Here is a 21,273-nt window from a genome sequence, read left to right as displayed (position 1 = left end):
CTCCCCCCCCCCCCCCCCCTTGTCTCTTTCCAGTATTCACCCAACATGACGATGAGTGTGTGATTTCTTCTTGTTTTGTTTTATTTGGGGTTTTCTTTTTCGTTTCGTTTTCAAACCCCCTCCAACCGCCCCGTTCCTTTTTTTAACCCCGTCCCCTTTTCACGTCGATCAACCCCTGGCACCCTCTGCCCACGGAACTCTGGCTTTTTCTGCACATCCTTCTGGGTTGTCTCACGAGCAGAGGACTCGCATGAAAGTGGCCCATCCCAGCTTGTGCAAAATGGCCACCGGCAACAGGAAACAGTTCCAGAGCCACAGGAAGAGCTTGTTGACTGAATCTCCCTGCCTCCCGGACTTCCTCTCTGGTTCAGGACACTAACGGGGCTGAACACACACAGGAAGGCAGGCACACGCTTCACCGGGCTGCTCACTTTATGATCTTTAAGAACTCACTCCACTTTTGTGATTCGTTTTTTTAATCTTGAATGGATGCAGTCGTTTTTACAGTGGAAAATATCTGCACCTTTTCCCTCCATTTTATTGTGTAAATGCAAGAGGAAACTCTTTAAGATGGGTCTGGCAATGAACGTTTTCATTATTCTGTGTATGTATTGTATTATTATCAATTGTTGATTTTATTTGTATTAATATTGTAATGATGGTTACTGATTAGGTTTTAATCTTTTTTTGAAAGGGGCACATTGTATGTAAACCACCAATTGGGCAGAAAAAAAGCACACCTCCATAATGCACAATAACAGTGTCATGACTTTTGCAGGAAGTCTACACTAGGTTTTGTGTTTGCTGTGAAATCTTCCCTCCCGCAGATTAAAAAGGTAGCCGTACCTTTTCTTCTACGTCTCTAGTACACATCTATATACAGGAAATGTAGTTTCATTGTCCCTGTTGAGTGAATGTCTGAGGCCATGAGGCTTGAGGCCCAAACCAGCAGCGACTTTAACCTCCTCAGACCAGCCTGTGCATCCAACAACACGTTTTGGAGTCTCAATCTATCTGTAGAGAGGAAGTGATGTCATACCAGAGCCGGAAACATGTGGTTATACAACTAACTAGTGCTAAACTTGACTCAAACACATGACAGATGTCTGCTCACCGTGATTCACAACTTATTTATTTGTTGTTTTTGTTCATGAATTGATTTATCGTGCACACGTCTCACATGCGACCCGTCAGGACATATTGTACACATGTAAATATGCCAGTCTAAGATACCTCCTGAAGATTTGTATCATTCTGTCCCTCGCCAGAGACCCACATGCTTTCCTTCTGCATGAATCTGAACAGGGTGTCTCTAGTCACATGACATTACAAATGAGGATCCTGTCGGCTCGGTGCTCATCATACTGGAGATTTTTTCGGGTGCAGGAATAGAGCCCTCCTCCTCAAACACATTTTGTTAAGTATGTGTTCTGTATTATGTCTAATCATCTTCAAAAACGAGTTTATGAGATGAGGGGATAGTAATAGGACTTCCAGGGACTACTGAATGAGGGATACATGAACTAAATGTGCTCACAGCCTGTGTGTTTCATAATATTAACATGCATTTTTTCATTTTGTCTTTTGCGTTTGGTGTTATGCATTTTCTGTCTGTCTTTTAAAGGGATAGTCCATCCAAAAATGAAAATTCTGTCATTTACTTGCGTCGTTCTCGTTCCAAAACTGTGACTTTCTAACTAAAGAGTTTCGATTGCCATTGACTTGCATTGTAATTTTTGTCTATATAATGAAAGTCAATGGGAAATTTTTGGTTACCAACATTCTTCAAAATATTCTTAAAGAAGATCTTCAGTCTATCCTGTTAAAGAAGATATTTTGAAGAACATTGGTAGCCAAACATATTTTGGTTTGAAGATATTTTGAAGAACATTGTTTTGGTTCCCATTGACTTCCATTGTAATTTTTGGCCATACAGTGGAAGTCAGTGGGAACCAAAATTGTTTGGTTACCAACATTCTTCAAAATATTCTTAAAGAAGATGCTTTAATCTATCTTGTTAAAGAAGAATTTTGAAGAGTGTTAGTAAATAAACCGTTTTGGTTCCCGTTGACTCCAATTGTAATTTTTGGCCATACAGTGTAAGTCAATGAGAATGGAAACTGTTTGGTTACCAATTCTTCAAAATATTCTTCAAAATATTCTTAATAGAAGATGTTTTAATCTATTTTGTTACAGAAGATATTTTGAAGAATGTTGGTAATTAAACTGTTTCAGTCCCTATAATTTTTGTTCATTCAGTCAATGAGAAGTGAAACTGTTTTTTTCTTTTTTCTTTTTGGAAGAACAACTGTTTCAGTCTCCATTGACTTTTAAAAAATGTTTTTTCATACAATGGAAGTGAATAGGAACTTGAAGATTCGTTGGTTAATAACATTTTTCTTTTAAGTTTATTTCAATCTGTCTTTTTAAAGATTCTTTTGAAGAATGTTGATAACTAAAACGTTTCGGCCTCTATTGACTTTGTCATTTTTGACCATGCAATGGAAGTCAATGGGAACCGAAACTATTTGGTTACCAACATTCTTCTAAGTATCTTCTTTTATTTTCCACTGAAAGTCACACAGGTTTGGAATGACGCGAGGGTGAGTGATTTTGGGGTGTTCTTATCCCTTGAAACAAAACGTGTTTTTGGAAGTAGGGCTCTCAGTGAAATGGTTAGGGGTCCGAAGGAACCGGTAAATATCAGAGCTAAATGCTAAAATCCTCCTGCTGATTACATACACACACATTAATCACACAGCACCTGTTTTTAAGTTCTCCACAGCTTGATGACACGATGTACACACAGAAACACACATTTATACAGCGTCTATCTTATAGTATTACTTTGTTTGTTTGTAAATACTGTAAAATGCATTTTGATATCATTGACATGTTTTGATATTTCAGTCACTACCAATGAATACTACAAGATCTTAGGGGTAAAAAAAAATGTAAAGGAAGAACCCATGTTTGTAGTTAAAGAATCACCATTCTCTGTCTTTGACGCTGTACAGATGTACTAAATCATGTAAATGTAAAGTTTTGTCAGCCTCTACTTAGTAAACGACGTCTGAGCGCTCATGTTTTAGAACAGGAAAGTAAGGGGTGTTTGAAGTGGTACCGTTCGCTCCTTGTAGACTAGACACTTACAGGAGGGATGTATGTGGAGGGTGAAAGCCTCTCGGACGTGTCCTCACTTTGCACTTTCCAGACAGCAGCCCACCTTTTAACACATTGCCTATGAGGACATACATGAACACAGGACTTGTCTCTTTATGTGCTAAAGGGATCACACATTGCAAACTTTACTATGAAGGATTTTTATCTATTTCAAAAACAAAAAAAGGTTTAAAAACTTGTTCAGAGTAGGGATTTTAAAAAAAGGTAATAAAATGAAGGGAAGTGTCCTTCCTGTTCTTTTGAGATAGTGTTTTATAGGTTGCGGTCTCTTCTCCTCAGCCAGTCCTCTGTATGTAAACCACTCACGTCGTTGGCCATCTCTGTAATTCTATTGTGACGCTGTACGATACTGTAACATTAGTGAGGAGACGAGTTGCGGAGGGGCTTCAGATGTGGGAAAGAAAGAAAAAATCCTCCACTGTTGTTCTTTCTGACAAATGAAAAGCAGTATCGAGTATAAAGCAGTCTGTCTCCTGGGTTTGCTTTGCATTTCATGTTTAGGATAGTACGGATCCTTGTCTTAGGGACTCTTTCTGTCTTGTGTAGTAAATTAAGATGTTCTTTGTATGTTTCTTTATATTGTAAAGTTTCTTTTAGATTTAAAAGTTGCTTATTAAAAAAGGATGGAAAAAGTGCTTCAATAATGTATTTTTTTTCTCTCTCTTTGGTTTCTTTTTTCATGGAGTTGTTGCTTATTTTTTTGCTTGTCCCTTCGTTGTAGATACAAATTTAAGACTAATAAAATAACATAACCCCTTTTACCAAGACTTTCTGCTCTCCCAGCTCTTAATTTATTATTAAAACAGTTTATTTTAACATATGTGTGTTCTTTTTATGCGTCCTGTTCACTTCACCTGCTTTTGTAAACTACCATTTTTAAGTTTATTCAAGTCTCTTATGCTCACCTTTCACTGCATTTAGTTGATCAAAAATTAATGAAAACATTTATATTGTGAAGTATTATTAAAATAACTATATAATCTAATGTATTTCTAAAAAGTAATTTATTCTTATGATGGCAAAGTTTTCAGCAGCATTCCTGCAGTATTCAGTGTCACATGATCCTCCAGAAATCATTTTAATATGCTTATTTATTTATTGCTCAAGAAATATTTCATATTGTTATCAATGTTGAAAACAGATTATCAATGTTGAAAACAGTTGTGCTGCTTAATATTTGTGTGGAAATATAGATTTTTGTCATGATCATTTGATGAATTGTAAGTTCAAAAGAACATTTGTTTGATAAAGAAATACTATAAATATCTTTTCTGTCAGTTTTGATCAATTTAATGCATCCTTGTTGAAGTAAAGTATTAATGTATTTAAAAACAAACAAATAAATAAAAAATACCCCAAACTTTTGAACAGTTCTGTACATCTGCAGTTAATGGGACATTTAAATTTTATTTTTTTAGCATTTTATTTTTTCCCAGTCAACTTACGGGTATTTACAAGCTTTGTAAATGTTGTGTTTAAAGCATTTTTAAACTATATGTTTTTTTTTTTTTCAGATTCCAATTGGCATTTTATAGCATTTTATTATTGAATAGGTCAGTAGATTAATTCAGACTTTACCATTGTTACAAATGTAAACATTGTTAAAAATGTAATTCAAACAAATGCTCTTTTGCTCCTATTCATGGCTTCTACAAAAATAATTACACAGCAAAGCCATTTTCAACATCATAAAAATAAATGTTTCTTGAGCAGCAAATCAGCTTTGCATCACTTGAATTGAATTTTCAAATAAATTTCAAAAAGTTATTTTAAATTATAAAAATATTTTTTCAATATTACATTTTGATCAAATAAATGCAGTAACGGAGCTAAAAGAAGCTTGTTTTTAAAAACAATTTTAGAAATCATAATTATTCAAAGCTTTTGAACAGTAGTGTATATTTCTGATTCTTGCGCGTTTATGGCAAACATTGTGATGGTGTGCATGTTCTGAGGATATTTAACCGGCTGTGCTGGTGAGGTCTCCTCTGTCAGAGGTTTCTAGTTTCATCCTCTCTCTTGTCCCCTGAGAACTCGGTGTACGGCACCAACATCAATCTCTCTGGCAGGAAGTGCCCCTCTCGTGTGGCTGGAGAGGAGGGTACAGCCGTTATAAATCGCCACTGCTGTTCTCCTAGGGAAGAGTGTGAATATTAATTAATGCGGTGAAACAGTGACCCTTGGGCTGCAATTAATTTCAATTGAGGGGTGCCAGCGAGAACTCATACAAACAGCATTAATGCTATCAAGTCTCCAAGGTTGTGATGTCCCTGAGGTATAGAAATATTCCAACTGCCAGATTATGACTCGTGCTGATTGACATGTCCCCTTCATACAGATTTACCAGTGTCAGGTGTGTATACACACTGCAATGGCTCACAATTAATTATTAAAAAGCGCTTTGAATTCATTCCTCAGATGTCTATGAGCTCTGAATCATGCTTAAAGTGGACTACACAAGGGCACAATATTTGTTCACAACAATTTTACAGGAATGTTCATCATCTCCTAAATGACCTTTTGTAATGTAGGGGAGAATAAAAGCTTCAGGCTTCAGGAAGCAGACATGAAAGAGGCCGTGACACTTTGCACTGTTAACTGAAAAGAACATTATTTCAAACAGTATAGAGTATTACCGTTTGTTTTATTTTTATTTTTTTATTCGTATGGCTCACCCACATTAATTAAATACATGTAGTATTAATATTATGGACCATGTCTTTCATCTTTTTTTTGTTTTCTTTGGTGGCATTGGCTCATTCATAGGAAATGGTGCCATTAGTGACTGAAATTTTCAAGATTTTTTATTTTTTTCAAATGTAATTATATCTGGTTAACGCTGAAGTCCAAGTTATTACCAGGAGGGCTTCGCCAATTTTAAAGGAACACAAAAACTGAATATTCCCTCTGATATTCAGAATAGTGGTCAACAAATACAGGGTTTTCATTTGGTCAATATTAAATGACTACATCCAATCTTAAACCTGAACTAAAGTGGTTTACTGTCACAGAAGGTTATAATTTTGTATATTTGTACATTAATTGGTAAGTGAGTAGATTTGAGAAGCATTTCTCCGAGTTGCAGAGTAAAACACACATTATAATTTAAATAAATAAATAGATAGATAAATAAATAAAGAAGACATTACGCGTTTCATTAAAAACATAGCCTAGGCCTACATAGTGAAAACATACTATTGTAATTTGAATGAAGTAGCCTACAAATTAGGTCCGTTTCGCGTGGTTTATTCTAAGTAACCTTTCTGAGATGCCCTGATATTACAATTTTTACCGAAACAGAAAACCATCTAATGACTGTCTAATCAAAGAGTTTTGACATTTACACGAAAGATGGTGTTACCCAGAAGACGTGGTGTATCCTCCATACCGCAGGGCGGCGCAGTGTCCGCGAGCGCACTTCTGTTCGGGGTCAAAGGTTGTTGCTTCACCATCTTCGTGTTGTCAGTGCTGTGAGGCTGTAAACTTCTACTAGGGAGGATCAAATAAACCAAGTAAGATCACACTTTCTCATATAAAAAAATGAATTATATTGAAGGAATTCTATAGAGATTTACCACATATTACTCTTGCTGTGGGTATACGCAAATATTACGTTATTTAATGGTTATGTTGCTATAAAGTAACTTTACATATGGTTTTACTTCAATTGTTTAAAACGTCATGCCTTTATCTCTCATATGAGTGTGCGATGTCCGATGTTTATTTAAATAAGTCTGTCTCATTTATTGTAGGAGACACCGGAGATGTCGTGCTGGTAACATGCAGTGTAACATAACGTTACATCAGTTTAACGTAACTTACAGATTTTGAGTCAAACAGTGCAATTGTACAAATGTTTATTTTCTGTATAAGAGGTTTAGTATAGTTGTGACAAACACCTAGTTCAATAATGTGTTGAATTACAATAACTGTGTAAAATGTTATGCGTTTTATCTTGTATTTTTGCTGTAGATTTTAGTTGAACAACTACAGCAAAAAACAAAGCTTTTCTGTGCTGTTATTTCACTGTTTAGTAATTACATAATTTTGGACAAACAGTATTTCGATGTATTTTTTGACGTTTCCATGTACAAAATAAGTTCTCATCAGAGTTCGGTATAGACACTCCCATTCAAACACACAATAATGCAGACAAACCTATGAACTGGTGTGAATGGAACAGAGCAACATTTTTGCAAATTAATACAATATTACACAAAACAAACCTTAAACGTTCACAACAGTAGCCTTAGTGTCTAAATTTATATTTAAATGCAGATATAAGTAATTACGAAAAATGTTTTCTGTTCTCAGCACCTAGGAATTGCACAACCTTGTATATATATATGGGAAGTTGTGGCCTAATGGTTAGAGAGTCGGACTCGTAACCCAAAGGTATGCCGCAGCAAAAAATGGCTGCCCACTGCTCCGGGTGTGTGTTCACGGTGTGTGTGTGTTCACTGCTGTGTGTGCGCACTTTGGATGGGATAAATGCAGAGCACTAATTCCTAGTATGGGTCACCATACTTGGCCACATGTCACTTCACTTCATATGTTTATACAGGCTATATCTATTGTCTCTACATTATAGTACATATGCGACCCTGGACCACAAAACCAGTCATAAGGGTCAATTTTTTTAAATTGAAATTTATGCATCATCTGAAATCTGAATAAATAAGTTTTCCATTGATGTAAGGTTTGTTAGGATAGGACCATATTTGGCTGAGATACAACTATTTGAAAATCTGGAAATCTTTAATCTTTAAAAATATTGAGAAAGTTGTCCAAATGAAGTTCTTAGCAATGTGTATTACTAATCAAAAATTAAGTTTTGATATATTTACGGTAGGAAATGTACAAAATATCTTCATGGAACATGATCTTTACTTAATATCCTAATGGTTTTGGCATAAAAGGAAAATCAATAATTTTGACCCATACAATGTGTATTGTTGGCTATTGCTACAAATATACGCGTGCTACTCAAGGCTGGTTTTGTGGTCCAGGGTCACATATTTTTATTACTAATCTGCCCCCAATCATTCAATTTTAAATGTATTTGCTCCATTTTAACTTAAATATTGCATTAATTGAAAAATAATATAAAATTAGTTTTCTCTAATATTTTTGTTATTTTTTTATAGAAATGAACAGTGCTTAATTTAGAGAATCATGAAATAAACAAATAGAAAATATTCAATTAAAAATATTATTGAACTAACATATAATGCATGAAATTCACTAAAATTTGGTCTTTGGGTAGTTTAAACTGTCAGAATCACAGATGTGACCCAAATTTAAAAATACCATGAAAGAATTTGATTCATAATCACTGTATGTTTTTCTGCAGTCATGTCGTACACGTGCATCAGCTGCCTTGTGCAGTTCTCTGATGGGGAGGTCCAGCGGGCACATTATAAAACAGACTGGCACCGCTATAATCTGAAGAGAAAGGTTGCAGACATGCCTCCGGTTACCTCAGAAAACTTCCAGGAGCGAGTGCTGGCACAGCGGGCAGCGGCCGAGCAGCAGAGTCAGAGCGGCGGACACGGCTCGGCCTACTGTGCCACCTGCAACAAAAAATTCTCCACTGACAATGCTTACAACAATCACATCCAATCCAATAAGCACCAGTACGCTGAGAGGAAAGCCTTGGTCGCCGCCCAGGAGACTGTCCAGCGAATGAATGAGAAGAATCTGGAGAAAGGGGCGGAGCTAGATAAAGACGCACAGAACGAAGCGCTTCAGAAAGCACTCAGGGAGCATCAGAGACACACCCCCTCTAAAGCCACACCCACAGAGAAACAGGTCAGAACGCAGCCGGACAAACCGCCTCGGCTGCAGTGGTTCAAGCAGCAGGCCAAGAAGATCGCAGCGGAGGAGGGTGAAGAAGAGGAGGAAGGTAAGAATCATTAACAATAAAATACAATTTTAATTTCAGTTTTTGAACTGAATGATTGTATTTACATTCAATATTGCCAAAGCAATATTGCCAAAGCATTATGACAGGAAAAGGAAAATATACAATAAAAGTAACAAATAACAGTAAAAAAATGTATTAAAGGTGCTAGGAAATTAATAAAATTAAGATAAAAAAAATAATTAAAAGTACAATGTAAATCATAACTAAACATCTTTTTCTGAAGATAAATAGAGTAAAATACACAGAATAAAATACAATAAAATCACTGTTGCCTTGCAGCTGTCGCTTTTGGCTTGCTCAGTTTAAAAGACAATATTTAGTAATATTATTTATTATTTAAATGTGCTGACACTTTTAAATGAGAACAAAATTTGAACTGATTTGAGCTGGATAAAGTCTTTTGTAGTGTTAAATGAACTTTCCATCATTGACAGTTATTGAACTGAATTGAATCAGCATTGAACTGAATTGAACTATTATCTTCTGTTGAGCTGCTTTACAGCTGAAAGTCAATTAGTTTCATAATTGAAGAATTTTACAACATGTACACTGTAGTTGTCATGTTTAATAATATGAAGTTGCTTTGAAACAGTCTGTGTTGTAGAAAATTCCATATAAATAATACTGAATTGACCGGATTTGCTTTGAAACCGCTAATTAAGAATCTTGTTTTTTCTTTGAAGAATGGGAGGATGTTGATGAGGATGAGGATATGGATGGTGATGATGATGATGAAGAGGAGGAGGAGATGGAGGAGTACTCCACATCTGGGGCAGCTCCGGCCCCCGGGGCCATCCCAGTGACAGACTGTCTGTTCTGTGGACATCATTCACGCTCACTCGCCCGAAACATGATGCACATGACCAAAACACACAGCTTCTTCCTCCCTGATATTGAGTATCTGGTGGACCTGAGAGGATTTATTTCATACCTAGGTAAGCCAGCGAGAGAACTGAAGTGGTCTTTCAAAATATTAGTTATGAATTTGCAGTAATCAGTGTGTTTCTCTGTGTATTTCTCTGTAGGAGAGAAGGTTGGTGTTGGTAAGGTGTGCTTATGGTGTAATGAAAAAGGGAAGTCATTCTACACTACAGAAGCAGTTCAGGCACACATGACCGACAAGAGTCACTGCAAACTATTCACAGACAGAGAAGCCGCTCTCGAGTTCGCAGACTTTTATGACTTCAGGTACATTTGTTGAAATATTTCGACCAGGCGTTTTGTTGGATTGTCATTTTATATCACATGATTTGTAATTAAATAAAAAATGACCGTGAGCAATGCTTGTGCATCTTGCTTAATATTAAGTTGCATTAACCCTAGGTACTAATTTTAACAAACTTCTATGACTTATATAAAAAAGTACTAATAAATTAATTAACTTTAACCTACATTATTAAATTAATCAGTAATGCAACAAATTCAGATTTTTTTTGCTTTTCGATTTAAAATAGATTTCTTGTGTGATATTTGTAGTTGTAACATGTAGATAGAAAAAGTGTTCACCATCACTGAGGTTCTGGGCTTAAACATCATCAGTAGTAATATTTAAAATAAAATGTATTTTAAATGTGAGCAATAATCATTGTCCCTCTAAACATACAGGAGCAGTTATCCTGATGCTAAAGATGGAGATGATGCGGAGATGAAGGATGGTGAACTGCCTGATAAAAAGACTGTAGAGTTTGATGATGAGACGCTGGAGCTCACTTTGCCCTCAGGTACTGATGAACAGCTGTGTTTACAACACGTTTCTGTATAACCGTTATGTTATGACATTTAATTATGACATTGCCTTGATGTTTAGATTAAATATTAAGCATGCCAGGAAATATTTCCTTTTGAAGAATAATCGCACCTAACTGATTCCATCAGGCTTTTACTCTTGAAAGTAAATGTATCCTGACTTGAGCATTTTATTCAAAATCAAAATGCATATTAAACCAAACTTTGTTTTTGCTGTTTGTTACAGGTGCAAAGATTGGCCATCGCTCCCTAATGAGGTACTATAAGCAGAGGTTTGGTGTTCAGAGGGCATTGGTTCCAGCTCATAACCAGAAGGCTGTTGGTCGAGTCCTTAAACAGTACAAAGCACTTGGATGGGCAGGAGACTTTGGTAAGTTAGGTTTGCAAAGTCAGGACTGTCAAGAATGATCTTTGTCTGGTGATGGTTAACTTTATTTCTGCACCATTGACTGTTTAAACCATGTCTTCTCTTGCAGGTAAAGGCTTTGTGAGCCAGCAGCAGAAGGACATGCAGTATGTGCGGAGGATGAAGTCCAAGTGGATGCTGAAGATGGGCATGAGCAATAACACCACCAAACAGACCCATTTCAGAGCACAAGTCATGTTCTAAACTAATTAACCTTCAGCATCAGTTATTAACAGTAGTCTGGAATGATAGTCTGTGTGTTGATTCAGCTGAGATGTGAACTGCTGTTAATGTCATGAATAAAGGTGGAACTTCATACATTAATGTATAAGGCAACATTGTGCCTTATCTAAATTATGTGCTTTTCCAGCATCAACATGAGATTGCTACATTAGGGTTGGAAAATTGTTCATAATGACCTTTATTAGCATTTGCAATTTTAATACTCCTTGTAAAAGGCAATGTCATGAATAAAGGTGGAACTTCATACATTAATGTATAAGGCAACATTGTGCTTTAGATATCTAAATTATGTGCTTTTCCAGCATCAACATGAGATTGATACATTAGGGTTGGAAAATTGTTCATAATGACCTTTATTAGCATTTGCAATTTTAATACTCCTTGTAAAAGGTAAAACATATTATAAAAACCTACTTCAGATTTATAATACTGTATAAATTATCAATAAAATAAGCAATGCCTGATTTGATGTTTGTTTTTTTTTTGTTTTTTTTCCCCAGAAAATAAAGATTAAAATATGTGACCCTCTCTGTGAAATCCAGGCTAAAATCTCAAAATCTATGAGATAACAAGCATCGAAGTTTGATTTCAACCATTAATTTCGCTATGATTTCAATCTTTGACGTGGTCTTAGTCAGTAATAAAGATATCAATGTTACATTTTCAAAGAATGTTCTTTACCTTATGAAGGATGATTGTATATAGAAAACAGTAAATCACCAAAAAATGACTTTAGCTGGGTTTTCACAGCCAGGGTGCCTTTGATTTATAATATGTGTGGTAGAAATAATAAAAAAGATACAATAATAATACAGGAACCAAACTCTTACCCTCTGGATAAATGAGCGCCATTATACTCCTCGCCAATAGACAGCGCTGTTCCACTTTGTAGTCCTGTTGCAAAAACTCAAAGGTCATGAGGAAGTTAATCATAACATTTGAACAGACCTGTGTTGTAGGAAAAATGTCAGAAGATTAAGTGCCTTTGTGATATAATGTGAAACCAGCTGAAACTCCCTACACCTCTGATTCAGTAGGTATCCTACCTGATATGTTTTGTAGCAAGATTTTGAATAAATGTAACGAATGTTAATGAACTACGGGTCAAAGCACTTACATGTTTATGTCAGGTGTATAAGCTGTTAACCCTTTAATGTAACAAATGCAGATAGAAACCACGGGAAATGTATTTGATTTGCTTTTTATTTCAATGGCATTTTGTAGTTACTTGGGTCAATAGTATTTGTCGTTATGAGCTGTTCACTGACCATCAATGTTACGTTATTAAATAAATATAACAATCTATATAATACAGTAATAATATATCACAATATAATATCATGTTTATATTCTGATATACATTATGTAATAGGTTTATATTCTGATACACCATTATTACTACTATGGAATATTCTGCAACATGTAAACGGATTACCATAACCAGATTCAAGATCATGTATTGTGTTCTAGAAATATGATTACTGTGTACTGTGGTGGCTGTAATAGATTTGCTGGCTCTCTGTATCAACCATTTATTCCTATGCAATAAGACTGAAGTTCATGTACATCTAATTGTGTTATCGGCCCGTTGTATGAGTGGTAAACTTGAGTACAATTTTGCAATTTGAAATGTAAGTAATCTGTGTCATGTTCTCTCCACTATAGATATGGGGATCTTTCAGAGGTTTGCAAGACTTCCTCTGAAGTCCACATATATTTGGTCTCTGTGCCCACAGTACAGCACTGATCTCACTGCAGTAGACAGAGCTCTGATAGTGCACTCCAGCCAGCTGATTCAGCATCGCTGTGTGCACAGCAGAGTGATGGGAGTAATCTGTGTCATGTTCTCTCCACCACAGATATGGTGATCTTCTTTGAGAAGTTTGCAAGACTTTCTCTGAAGTCCACTTTTATTTGGTCACTGTGCCCACAGTACAGCACTGCTCTCACTACAGTAGGCAGAGCTCTGATAGTGCGCTCCAGCCAGCTGATTCAGCATCGCTATGTGCACAGCAGAGGGTTGGGAGCCAGTCCAGCCAACCCGGGTGCTGCCCCACCACGGTTACCCTTCTCCAGGGTCACACAGGAAGTCCTTGCTTTCTTTAGAACACTGCTGCCTGGAAGAACCATCACTGATCCAGACCTGCTGAAGTCCAGCAATGTAGACTGGCTTAAGACAGTGGAAGGTGAACTCAATTTGCATTTCCTAAAGAATAGTTTTCAAGTGTTATGTATGTTTTATCTATAAGTAAGTGAGCGTTTGTCACATTTTAGTTGAAAAGTTTGGGGTCAGGAATATTTTAAAACAGTATAAATATTACAATATAAATATTGTAATATTTAAATAAAGTATAAATATTACAATTTTAAACAACTTTTATATATATATATATATATATATATATATAAATTAATTTCTGTAATGGCAAAGCTGAATTTTCCTCATCTTTACTCCAGTCTTTTAGTTTCACAAGATCCTTCACTTTTAATATTTTTATTATATTTAATAATTTTATTATGCTGATTTGGTGCTCAAGAAAAAAAACCTTATTATTATCAGTGTTGAAAATAGTTGTGCTGCTTCATATTTTTGTGGAAAACATTTTTTTTCGTGGTTCTTTGATGAATAGGAAGTTCAAAAGAACAAAATTTGTTTAAAGTAGACGTCTTTTGTAAAATTATAAAATGTCTTTACTGTTGCTTTTGATCAATTTAATGTGTCCCTGCTGAATAAAATCATTATTTCTTTCAAACAACAACAAAAATAATTTAAATGGTAATGTGTTTATATGTGACATAATATGATGCAAACATAGAAGATGAAAACAATCTAAAGATTCAGCAGATTCTAAATACAATCTACAGATAGTGTTTAGACACATTAAGTGTAGTGTTTAGGAATTATACTATTTAAGATTAAAAAGTAGCAATATTTTAATTAATGGGTGTGTTTTTCTTGAAGGTAATAGTGAAGTACTTCTGAGACCCAAAACAACAGAAGAGGTCTCTCAGATTCTTAGGTCAGTTTTCCATGATCACATTGACTTTTACAGCTGGTTACAAAAATTGTACTATTAAATTATCCATGTTTTTCACAGGCACTGTAGTGAGCGGAATCTGGCAGTGTGTCCGCAGGGAGGAAACACAGGTCTGGTGGGAGGAAGCGTCCCTGTTTTTGATGAGATCATCCTTTCCACTTCTTTAATGAACCAAGTCATCACATTCGACAACATCTCAGGTGTGTTTGCTAAATCACCTTGTTATCTATTATAACTTGTCATGAAGCATCTATCATCAGTGACAAATCTAAATATAAAAACAAGTCAAAATCATTATACCTTAATACTTTTCTTGAAAGGATATTTGTTTGGCTTCCAGGTATCCTCACTTGTCAGGCAGGCTGTGTGTTGGAGAACCTGTCTAACTATCTAGAGGAAAGAGACTTCATCATGCCGCTGGATCTAGGGGCGAAGGGAAGCTGCCATATTGGAGGGAATGTGTCCACTAATGCAGGTGGTCTCAGACTGCTGCGCTACGGGTCGCTTCGAGGGACAGTTCTGGGCCTGGAAGTGGTGAGGTCCTCCTCTTTAACAGAAATGAACTCCCCAGACATTCTGATAGATGATGTTCCATTAAAAAACACATAGAACTGACTCAACATAGACAATGAAGGTGTCAAATTAGTATTTATTTCTTGCTCGCATGATTATTCCAGATGCAGTTTGATAATAATACATTCATGCTTTTGTGTTAGACTTGAATCATTAAGAGGAAGAAATCAGCCTCTTTTTATATGATGAAAAGGATCTAAATGGCTACTATTAAGTAGTATTCTTGTATGTCTCACATGTGTAGGTTTTGGCAGATGGGCGAATTTTGAAATGCTTGGCCACACTTCGCAAGGACAACACTGGTTATGACCTCAAGCAGCTTTTCATTGGCTCAGAAGGGACATTAGGAGTCATTACTGCAGTTTCCATCCTGTGCCCCCGCAAGCCTAAAGCTGTCAATGTAGCTTTTTTAGGTAAAATGATGCTAATATAGTTATCGTTTCAGTTAACTCTCAGTTCTCCTTTTCATGCACATAGTGTGGCTAAAAAACTTATTGCAGCTCCTCATGTGTCCTGCAGGGTGCTCCAGCTTCCAGCAACTGCTGGAAACATTTCAGTATTGTAGAGGGATGCTGGGAGAAATCCTGTCTGCTTTTGAGTTTTTAGATGCCTCCTGTATGAGCCTTCTGGAGAAGCATCTGAAACTCACCAACCCCATCACAGGTAAACACTAGTGTCTTTACTGTTTCAAAGACAACTTTGGGTATCTGTGTTCTTAAAGTTGAGATGGAAGTAGTAACAGATCTTTTCTTTTGTGACGTACATCCAAGTGAGGTGGACTATCGGAAAATACATAGAATTGGGGACTTGGTTCTGTTCTGCGGTTATTCATTAGATGGAAGCAGATTTGAATGTGAGCTTAAAGGTCAATTGTAAGAAAGGGGTGGGGTTTAAGCAGACTGTATGATTGGAGACGTGCAGCATATATCACCAGAGAGAAGTTATCAATTGACCACAAAACTGAAGTCAAAAAAACATGCATGGCTGATTCATTCACAATAAGATCAATAAAACTCATTTAGAAAATATATATGGTGTGAATTTTCATTTCATGCCAACTTTTGGTAGGTAGATGTTTTAAAAATGTTGGATAACCCTCATTTCTGTTTTGTATTGGACTTATTGGAATGATATGTGTTGCAGAAAGTCCCTTTTACATTGTCATCGAGACCGCTGGATCCAACGCAACCCATGATGAAGAAAAACTACATCAATTCCTTGAGGAAGTCATGACATCATCTCTAGTAACTGATGGGACAGTTGCAACAGAGGCGACAAAAATCAAGGCACTCTGCTCACTTCTGTTGATCAGCTAAATTCAACATGATTTTGAATTTGACATTTGTTCTGTCTAGTGCTGAAGATCTTATGTCATTCACAGGCATTGTGGTCTTTGAGGGAGAGAGTCACAGAAGCTCTGACACATGAAGGCTACACCTACAAATATGACATTTCCCTCCCAGTGGAAAAGATCTACGATTTAGTCCAAGACATGAGGGGGCACCTTGGAGACATGGCCAAGAATGTTGTGGGCTATGGACATGTTGGTATGGCTACCTTTTTGTCTTACAATAATTGCTGGACTGTTTTGAGTCGGAACCTGGAATACACCACAGAACTTTTGCCCCGATTTGCAGTCTGGAGTAGTTGAGGTTAGTTACTGAAAGTTATAGCCAGTCTGCAGATTTTGGGCAGTCAAGAGTTGACAGGTGTCTCAGAAAATCATGTAATGAATGAAATTGTGCACAGATTCAGATTGTTTCACTTCAGTCCATCCAGTCACTATTTACAAAGTGTGTGATGTCTAGTGACAACTTTCAAAATCATTCAAAAATTTTACCAACACTAAACTTCTGGACAGCACTGTACTTATGTGCACAAACCCTTAAACAGTGGGTTCAGACCCCCTCAAACCTTGCCCATATTTTTTTTGTTTTGTTTCAGGTGATGGAAATCTTCATCTGAACATCACTTCGCCCTCTAAAGACCCCGCTCTACTGGCTGCCATTGAGCCGTATGTGTACGAGTGGACATCCGAATGGAAAGGCAGCATCAGCGCAGAGCATGGGCTCGGTCTGAAGAAGAGAAACTACATTTACTACAGTAAACCCTCAGAGGCTGTCGCCCTCATGGGCAGCATTAAAGCCATGCTGGATCCTAAGGGCATTCTCAACCCTTACAAAACACTGCCAGACAATATACACTAATAGTTTCTTGGTGTTCATGATTTATATGAAAAATAAGGCTGATTTTATTTTGCCACAGTGTTATTGTAATACTGTCATTGTATTGAATTGGACTGTAATAGATCAAACTCTAAGTATTTAATTGATTCAGTCTTGTGTTTTAAAAGTCATGCTTTAAACTAAGCTATACTATGTATATTTTGGCCATCTAGCGGTTAAAGCATAAAACTGCAAGTAACTTGCGGAGGAACACTGTTTTGGTAATAGCGATCGCATGAGTTGTGCTTAGGCTCCGCTACTCTGTGCGTATTAATCTGATGGCCAGTGGTAACAGATAATGTGCAAATGTCGCTAACAATATGCATATTTTGAAGTGAAGTGACGTGACATGTGGCCTAGTATGGTGACCCATACTTGGAATTAGTGCTCTGCATTTAACCCATCCAAAGTGCACACACACAGCAGTGAACACACACACACACCGTGAACGGAGCAGTTGGGTGTTCGGTGCCTTGCTCAAGGGCACCTCAGTCGTGGTATTGAAGGTGGGAGAGAGCGCCGTACATTCACTCCCCCCACCTACAATCCCTGCCGGTACGAGACTCGAATCGTCCGACTCTTTAACCATTAGGCCACGACTTACCCGATTTTATATGTAATCTCAATTACATCCTATGCATATCTATAGCTAACAACATCAAACTCTCCCAATAATGAAATTCAGGAAATATGCGAAATGAGGAGGTAAGTAGCTTATGCCACTGTTGTTTTGACTTGTTGAAATCAGTTGTTTTAAAATAATGTTACAAAAGTTAGGCAACGCTGACATTAGCCATAACTATATCTATTCATAAGATAAGGTGTAACGATTGAAACTATTACTTGGAAAGGCTATTTATAGGCAAGCAGACCAAAGTATTAGCTGGTTTAGAGGTTGGTGTTGTTACCAACATAAACTGTTTAGTGAGTCTAGTCAGTGCACAGCTAATGTACTGCGATGCTGCGCAAACTATGTTGATTCGCGTTTTATTGCGGGTAATAACGCTTTCCCCTTAACTTGCTAACTCTTTTCTTAGAGGTTACAAGCTACCTACACTACATTATAGTGATGGGTGCTTTCGAAACACTGCTTCATGAAGCTTCGAAACCTTTGCTAATCATTTGTGACCCTGGACCACAAAACCAGTCATAAGGGTCAATTTCTCGAAATTGAGATTTATACATCATCCGAAAGCTGAATAAATAAGCTTTCCTTTGATGTATGGTTTGTTAGGATAGGACAATTTTTGTCCGAGATACAACTATTTGAAAATCTGGAATCAGAGTGCAAAAAAATCAAAATACTGAGAAAATCACCTTTAAAGTCGTACAAATGAAGTCCTTAGCAATGCATATTACTAATCAAAAATTAGGTTTTGATATATTTATGGTAGGAAATTTACTAAATATCGTCATGGAACATGATCTTTACTTAATATCGTAATGATTTTTGGCATAAAAGAAAAATCGATTATTTTGACCCATACAATGTTTTTTTGGCTATTGCTAAAAATATACCCCAGCGACTTAAGACTGGTTTTGTGGTCCAGGGTCACATTTGTTTTGAACCAGTGATTCCGAAGGCGTATCAAACTGCCAAAGATTTTCAGTAAAATAGGCTTTATTAGGTCATAACCGTTTCAAAATGTGGATCTCTGAATCCATGAACCAGTATCTGTATGGTTTTGACCTGATCTTGGATCAGTTTTACAAATTTGTAGACATTGTGAGAGACACAATATAATTTAAAGGAAGTAGTTAATAGTCTCTTTAACCAAGCCTGATTGGTCTCCTTAAAACAAACAGAACAAAGCCTACAACTAAATGGTATTCCTTTATTTATGGATATGACAAACACACATGGACAAATGATGAAAATATACATAATTATTATAGGCTTACCACCATAGTGATTTAGGTTAAGGCAACTGTTTTATGTACTCATTAAAATGTGTGAATTTTGAATAAAACCACACAGAATTGCAGCCTCTGAGCACTCATAAATTAACCAATGGTGTCTGGGAAAGAACTACCTTTTGAAAGGCAAACAGTAAGGAATTTGACTTTTTTGCAATTTTGTTTGATGGTGCATTGAAGCTATTGAGCCACATCAAATGAAGACCATCTAAAAACGTAGCTTGAGACAAGAATGAAATCAGCACCGAATTCTTCAAATAAAACCCCAGCATGAGATTTTATTTTATTTTTCAGCATGTAAATACACCAGATTTCTGCCTAGTGTTCCTCACTAACAAAAAGTTGTTCAATCCATTGAGACAATAAAATAATATTTTGGTTGACAACGGCGGAAGCCTTTTTAATGGCATAAAAACTGACCCCCCCCCCCATATCACATACAAATTAATTCATAAAAGATCTGTCCATCATGCTAAATGGAAAACAAATGTCATTCCTTTCTATAGGAAAACTACATCTGGAAGAAAGCAGTGGAACTACATCTAAGCTTATTTCAGAGCCAATTTTTAAAGACAGTTACTAAAGCGGTCTACAACTGATCTTGCGTCTGCAAATCGGTTGGCATTCACATTCTCATTAGCTTCAGCTGGTGTACTACCAGCTATAAAAGCACTGGTTATCAGAGAGAGGCTGCAGACCTTCTGTAAACATCACCACAGATAAGAAGGTCATTTCCCAGCAGACTCAGACAATGGGGAACCTTTTCCCAAGGCTTCATTTAGCTCATCTCCCTGTACAGGAAAACACAAGACAGATGCATGATAATCCGCAACAAGATTCTTGAAATTTATGGCTAAAAAGAAAGCATTATCACAGCATGGGCAACCTTTTGTTAACGTGACAGAAAAACCATTCCACTGTTGTAACGAAGGAAAAGAGCATTTTTTTTTTAACTCGTAACTGTCTTGCATTTATATTCCAGTAACATCATACATATGGTTTCTTCATTATAACATATTCACAGTTCATAATGCAACAATTCCTGTAGTCTAATTCCTAACTTCGTTCCCCTGTAGAACACAAATATGTAAACGTTCGTCCGTTTTTGGGAGAGCAAAAGTGACCAGTGTAGTGTCATGAAAGCATCATCAAATTCTTAAAACGCCACACAACTCAACCCAAACCAAAAGCAAAGTACACAAACCATTTCGACTTGGGACATAACAATAGTGTTTTCCTTTGTAAACCTCATAAATCCTATATTAGAGTGACGTTGCACTTTTAAATAGTCAAAAACATTTCAAATTTAAAGATCATCAGCATTCTCTCATTCTCAAAAAGCGTAAGGTTAAACAAATATGCAAATTCACAAAACCAGAGTCTGTTTATGACTATGACTAGCTCTGTTAGTGTGTTGACACGTCACCTTGAACACTCATAAGTAGGGTTTTGTACATAACATTAGCAAATAATTCAGGCCCTACTGGACAGCGGCTGATTGTCAGTGAAGAAACATCAAGTACGCATGCCGGTGAGGGCAAAGAGAAAGACAAACAGCAACAAAAAAGCACTACGATGTGCTACAATGGCTTTTGTCAGGCAGGCATAGAGGCAACAGGTCAGAAAGGCCTTGTGTCAAAGGAAGCCCTCATGGGCTGCTATGAGTTTGACCAGACTGGGATAAAGAGATAAAGTTCACACACAAAAAATTAGTTCTGTCATCATTAATTCACCCTCATGTCATTCCATAACCCATTTGACCATGTTTCCTATGTTTCTTTCACTTTCAGGGAGCTTGACAATCCCTGGTCACTAAATGCACTCAATGTATGGAAAAAGAGCAGCGTGAACATTCTTTAAAGGGGTCATATGATGCCCATTTTCCACAAGTTGATATGATTCTTTAGGGTCTTAATGAAAAGTCTGTAACTTAGTTTGGTTAAAATTTCTCAATGGTAGTGTAAAAACACCTTTTTTTACCGTCAAAAACCGCGCTTTTCAGATCAAGCCGTTTTT

The 21,273-nt window shown here is 36.6% G+C and overlaps 3 protein-coding genes across 8 annotated transcripts in view; all 3 read left to right on the top strand.

Moving 5' to 3' along the window:
- LOC107678694 (single-stranded DNA-binding protein 3-like) overlaps window positions 1-1,720 on the top strand; it is an 85,680-nt gene extending 83,960 nt beyond the window's left edge. Inside the window, exon 17 of one of the 2 annotated variants that reach the window (XM_016474064.1) lies at window positions 34-1,720. In XM_016474064.1, coding sequence (XP_016329550.1) covers window positions 34-63 — 30 coding nt within the window. In that variant the 3' untranslated portion in view covers window positions 64-1,720. The remainder of the gene's footprint in view (window positions 1-33) is intronic. The other variant, XM_016474063.1, reaches the window with a different exon arrangement.
- Window positions 1,721-6,580: 4,860 nt separating this feature from the next.
- On the top strand, window positions 6,581-11,939 carry LOC107678698 (zinc finger protein 622-like). Of its 4 annotated transcripts, none has more exons than XM_016474069.1 (8): window positions 6,581-6,695; window positions 7,498-7,578; window positions 8,537-9,088; window positions 9,793-10,044; window positions 10,135-10,297; window positions 10,715-10,830; window positions 11,082-11,225; window positions 11,332-11,649. In XM_016474069.1, the coding sequence occupies exons 3-8, from the start codon at window positions 8,539-8,541 to the stop codon at window positions 11,463-11,465; spliced, it is 1,359 nt and encodes a 452-aa protein (XP_016329555.1). In that variant the 5' UTR covers window positions 6,581-6,695; window positions 7,498-7,578; window positions 8,537-8,538; the 3' UTR covers window positions 11,466-11,649. The 4 variants fall into 4 exon arrangements, 3 of the variants coding, with proteins under 3 accessions (XP_016329555.1, XP_016329557.1, XP_016329554.1); XM_016474071.1 differs by lacking the exon at window positions 7,498-7,578 and adding an exon at window positions 6,936-6,958; XR_001632958.1 differs by lacking the exon at window positions 7,498-7,578 and adding an exon at window positions 11,738-11,939 and having other exon boundaries at window positions 6,582-6,695; window positions 11,332-11,566.
- Window positions 11,940-12,404: 465 nt separating this feature from the next.
- d2hgdh (D-2-hydroxyglutarate dehydrogenase) lies at window positions 12,405-17,432 on the top strand. 2 transcript variants are annotated; one of them, XM_016474051.1, is made up of 11 exons: window positions 12,405-12,537; window positions 13,170-13,281; window positions 13,488-13,690; window positions 14,467-14,524; window positions 14,603-14,742; window positions 14,883-15,076; window positions 15,360-15,528; window positions 15,635-15,778; window positions 16,259-16,401; window positions 16,497-16,662; window positions 17,060-17,432. In XM_016474051.1, the coding sequence occupies exons 2-11, from the start codon at window positions 13,172-13,174 to the stop codon at window positions 17,320-17,322; spliced, it is 1,590 nt and encodes a 529-aa protein (XP_016329537.1). In that variant the 5' UTR covers window positions 12,405-12,537; window positions 13,170-13,171; the 3' UTR covers window positions 17,323-17,432. The 2 variants fall into 2 exon arrangements, with proteins under 2 accessions (XP_016329537.1, XP_016329536.1); XM_016474050.1 differs by lacking the exons at window positions 12,405-12,537; window positions 13,170-13,281 and having other exon boundaries at window positions 13,340-13,690.
- Window positions 17,433-21,273: the final 3,841 nt, after the last annotated feature.

Source organism: Sinocyclocheilus anshuiensis, unplaced genomic scaffold (assembly GCF_001515605.1).
Source record: "Sinocyclocheilus anshuiensis isolate Anshui unplaced genomic scaffold, SAMN03320099.WGS_v1.1 scaffold1458, whole genome shotgun sequence".
Lineage (NCBI taxonomy): Eukaryota > Metazoa > Chordata > Actinopteri > Cypriniformes > Cyprinidae > Sinocyclocheilus > Sinocyclocheilus anshuiensis.
This window is presented reverse-complemented; position numbering and strand designations above follow the sequence as displayed.

What these genes read in the sequence shown, in the direction of transcription:
- LOC107678698 (XM_016474069.1), top strand. Translation starts at nt 8,539, where the DNA reads ATGTCGTACACGTGCATCAGCTGCCTTGTGCAGTTCTCTGATGGGGAG. An exon ending in GGGTGAAGAAGAGGAGGAAG is followed by an intron (nt 9,089 to 9,792) that starts GTAAGAATCATT and finishes TTTTCTTTGAAG; the next exon opens with AATGGGAGGATGTTGATGAG. An exon ending in GGAGCTCACTTTGCCCTCAG is followed by an intron (nt 10,831 to 11,081) that starts GTACTGATGAAC and finishes TGTTTGTTACAG; the next exon opens with GTGCAAAGATTGGCCATCGC.
- d2hgdh (XM_016474050.1), top strand. Translation starts at nt 13,366, where the DNA reads ATGGTGATCTTCTTTGAGAAGTTTGCAAGACTTTCTCTGAAGTCCACT. An exon ending in CTGGCTTAAGACAGTGGAAG is followed by an intron (nt 13,691 to 14,466) that starts GTGAACTCAATT and finishes TTTTTCTTGAAG; the next exon opens with GTAATAGTGAAGTACTTCTG. An exon ending in TGTCAATGTAGCTTTTTTAG is followed by an intron (nt 15,529 to 15,634) that starts GTAAAATGATGC and finishes TGTGTCCTGCAG; the next exon opens with GGTGCTCCAGCTTCCAGCAA.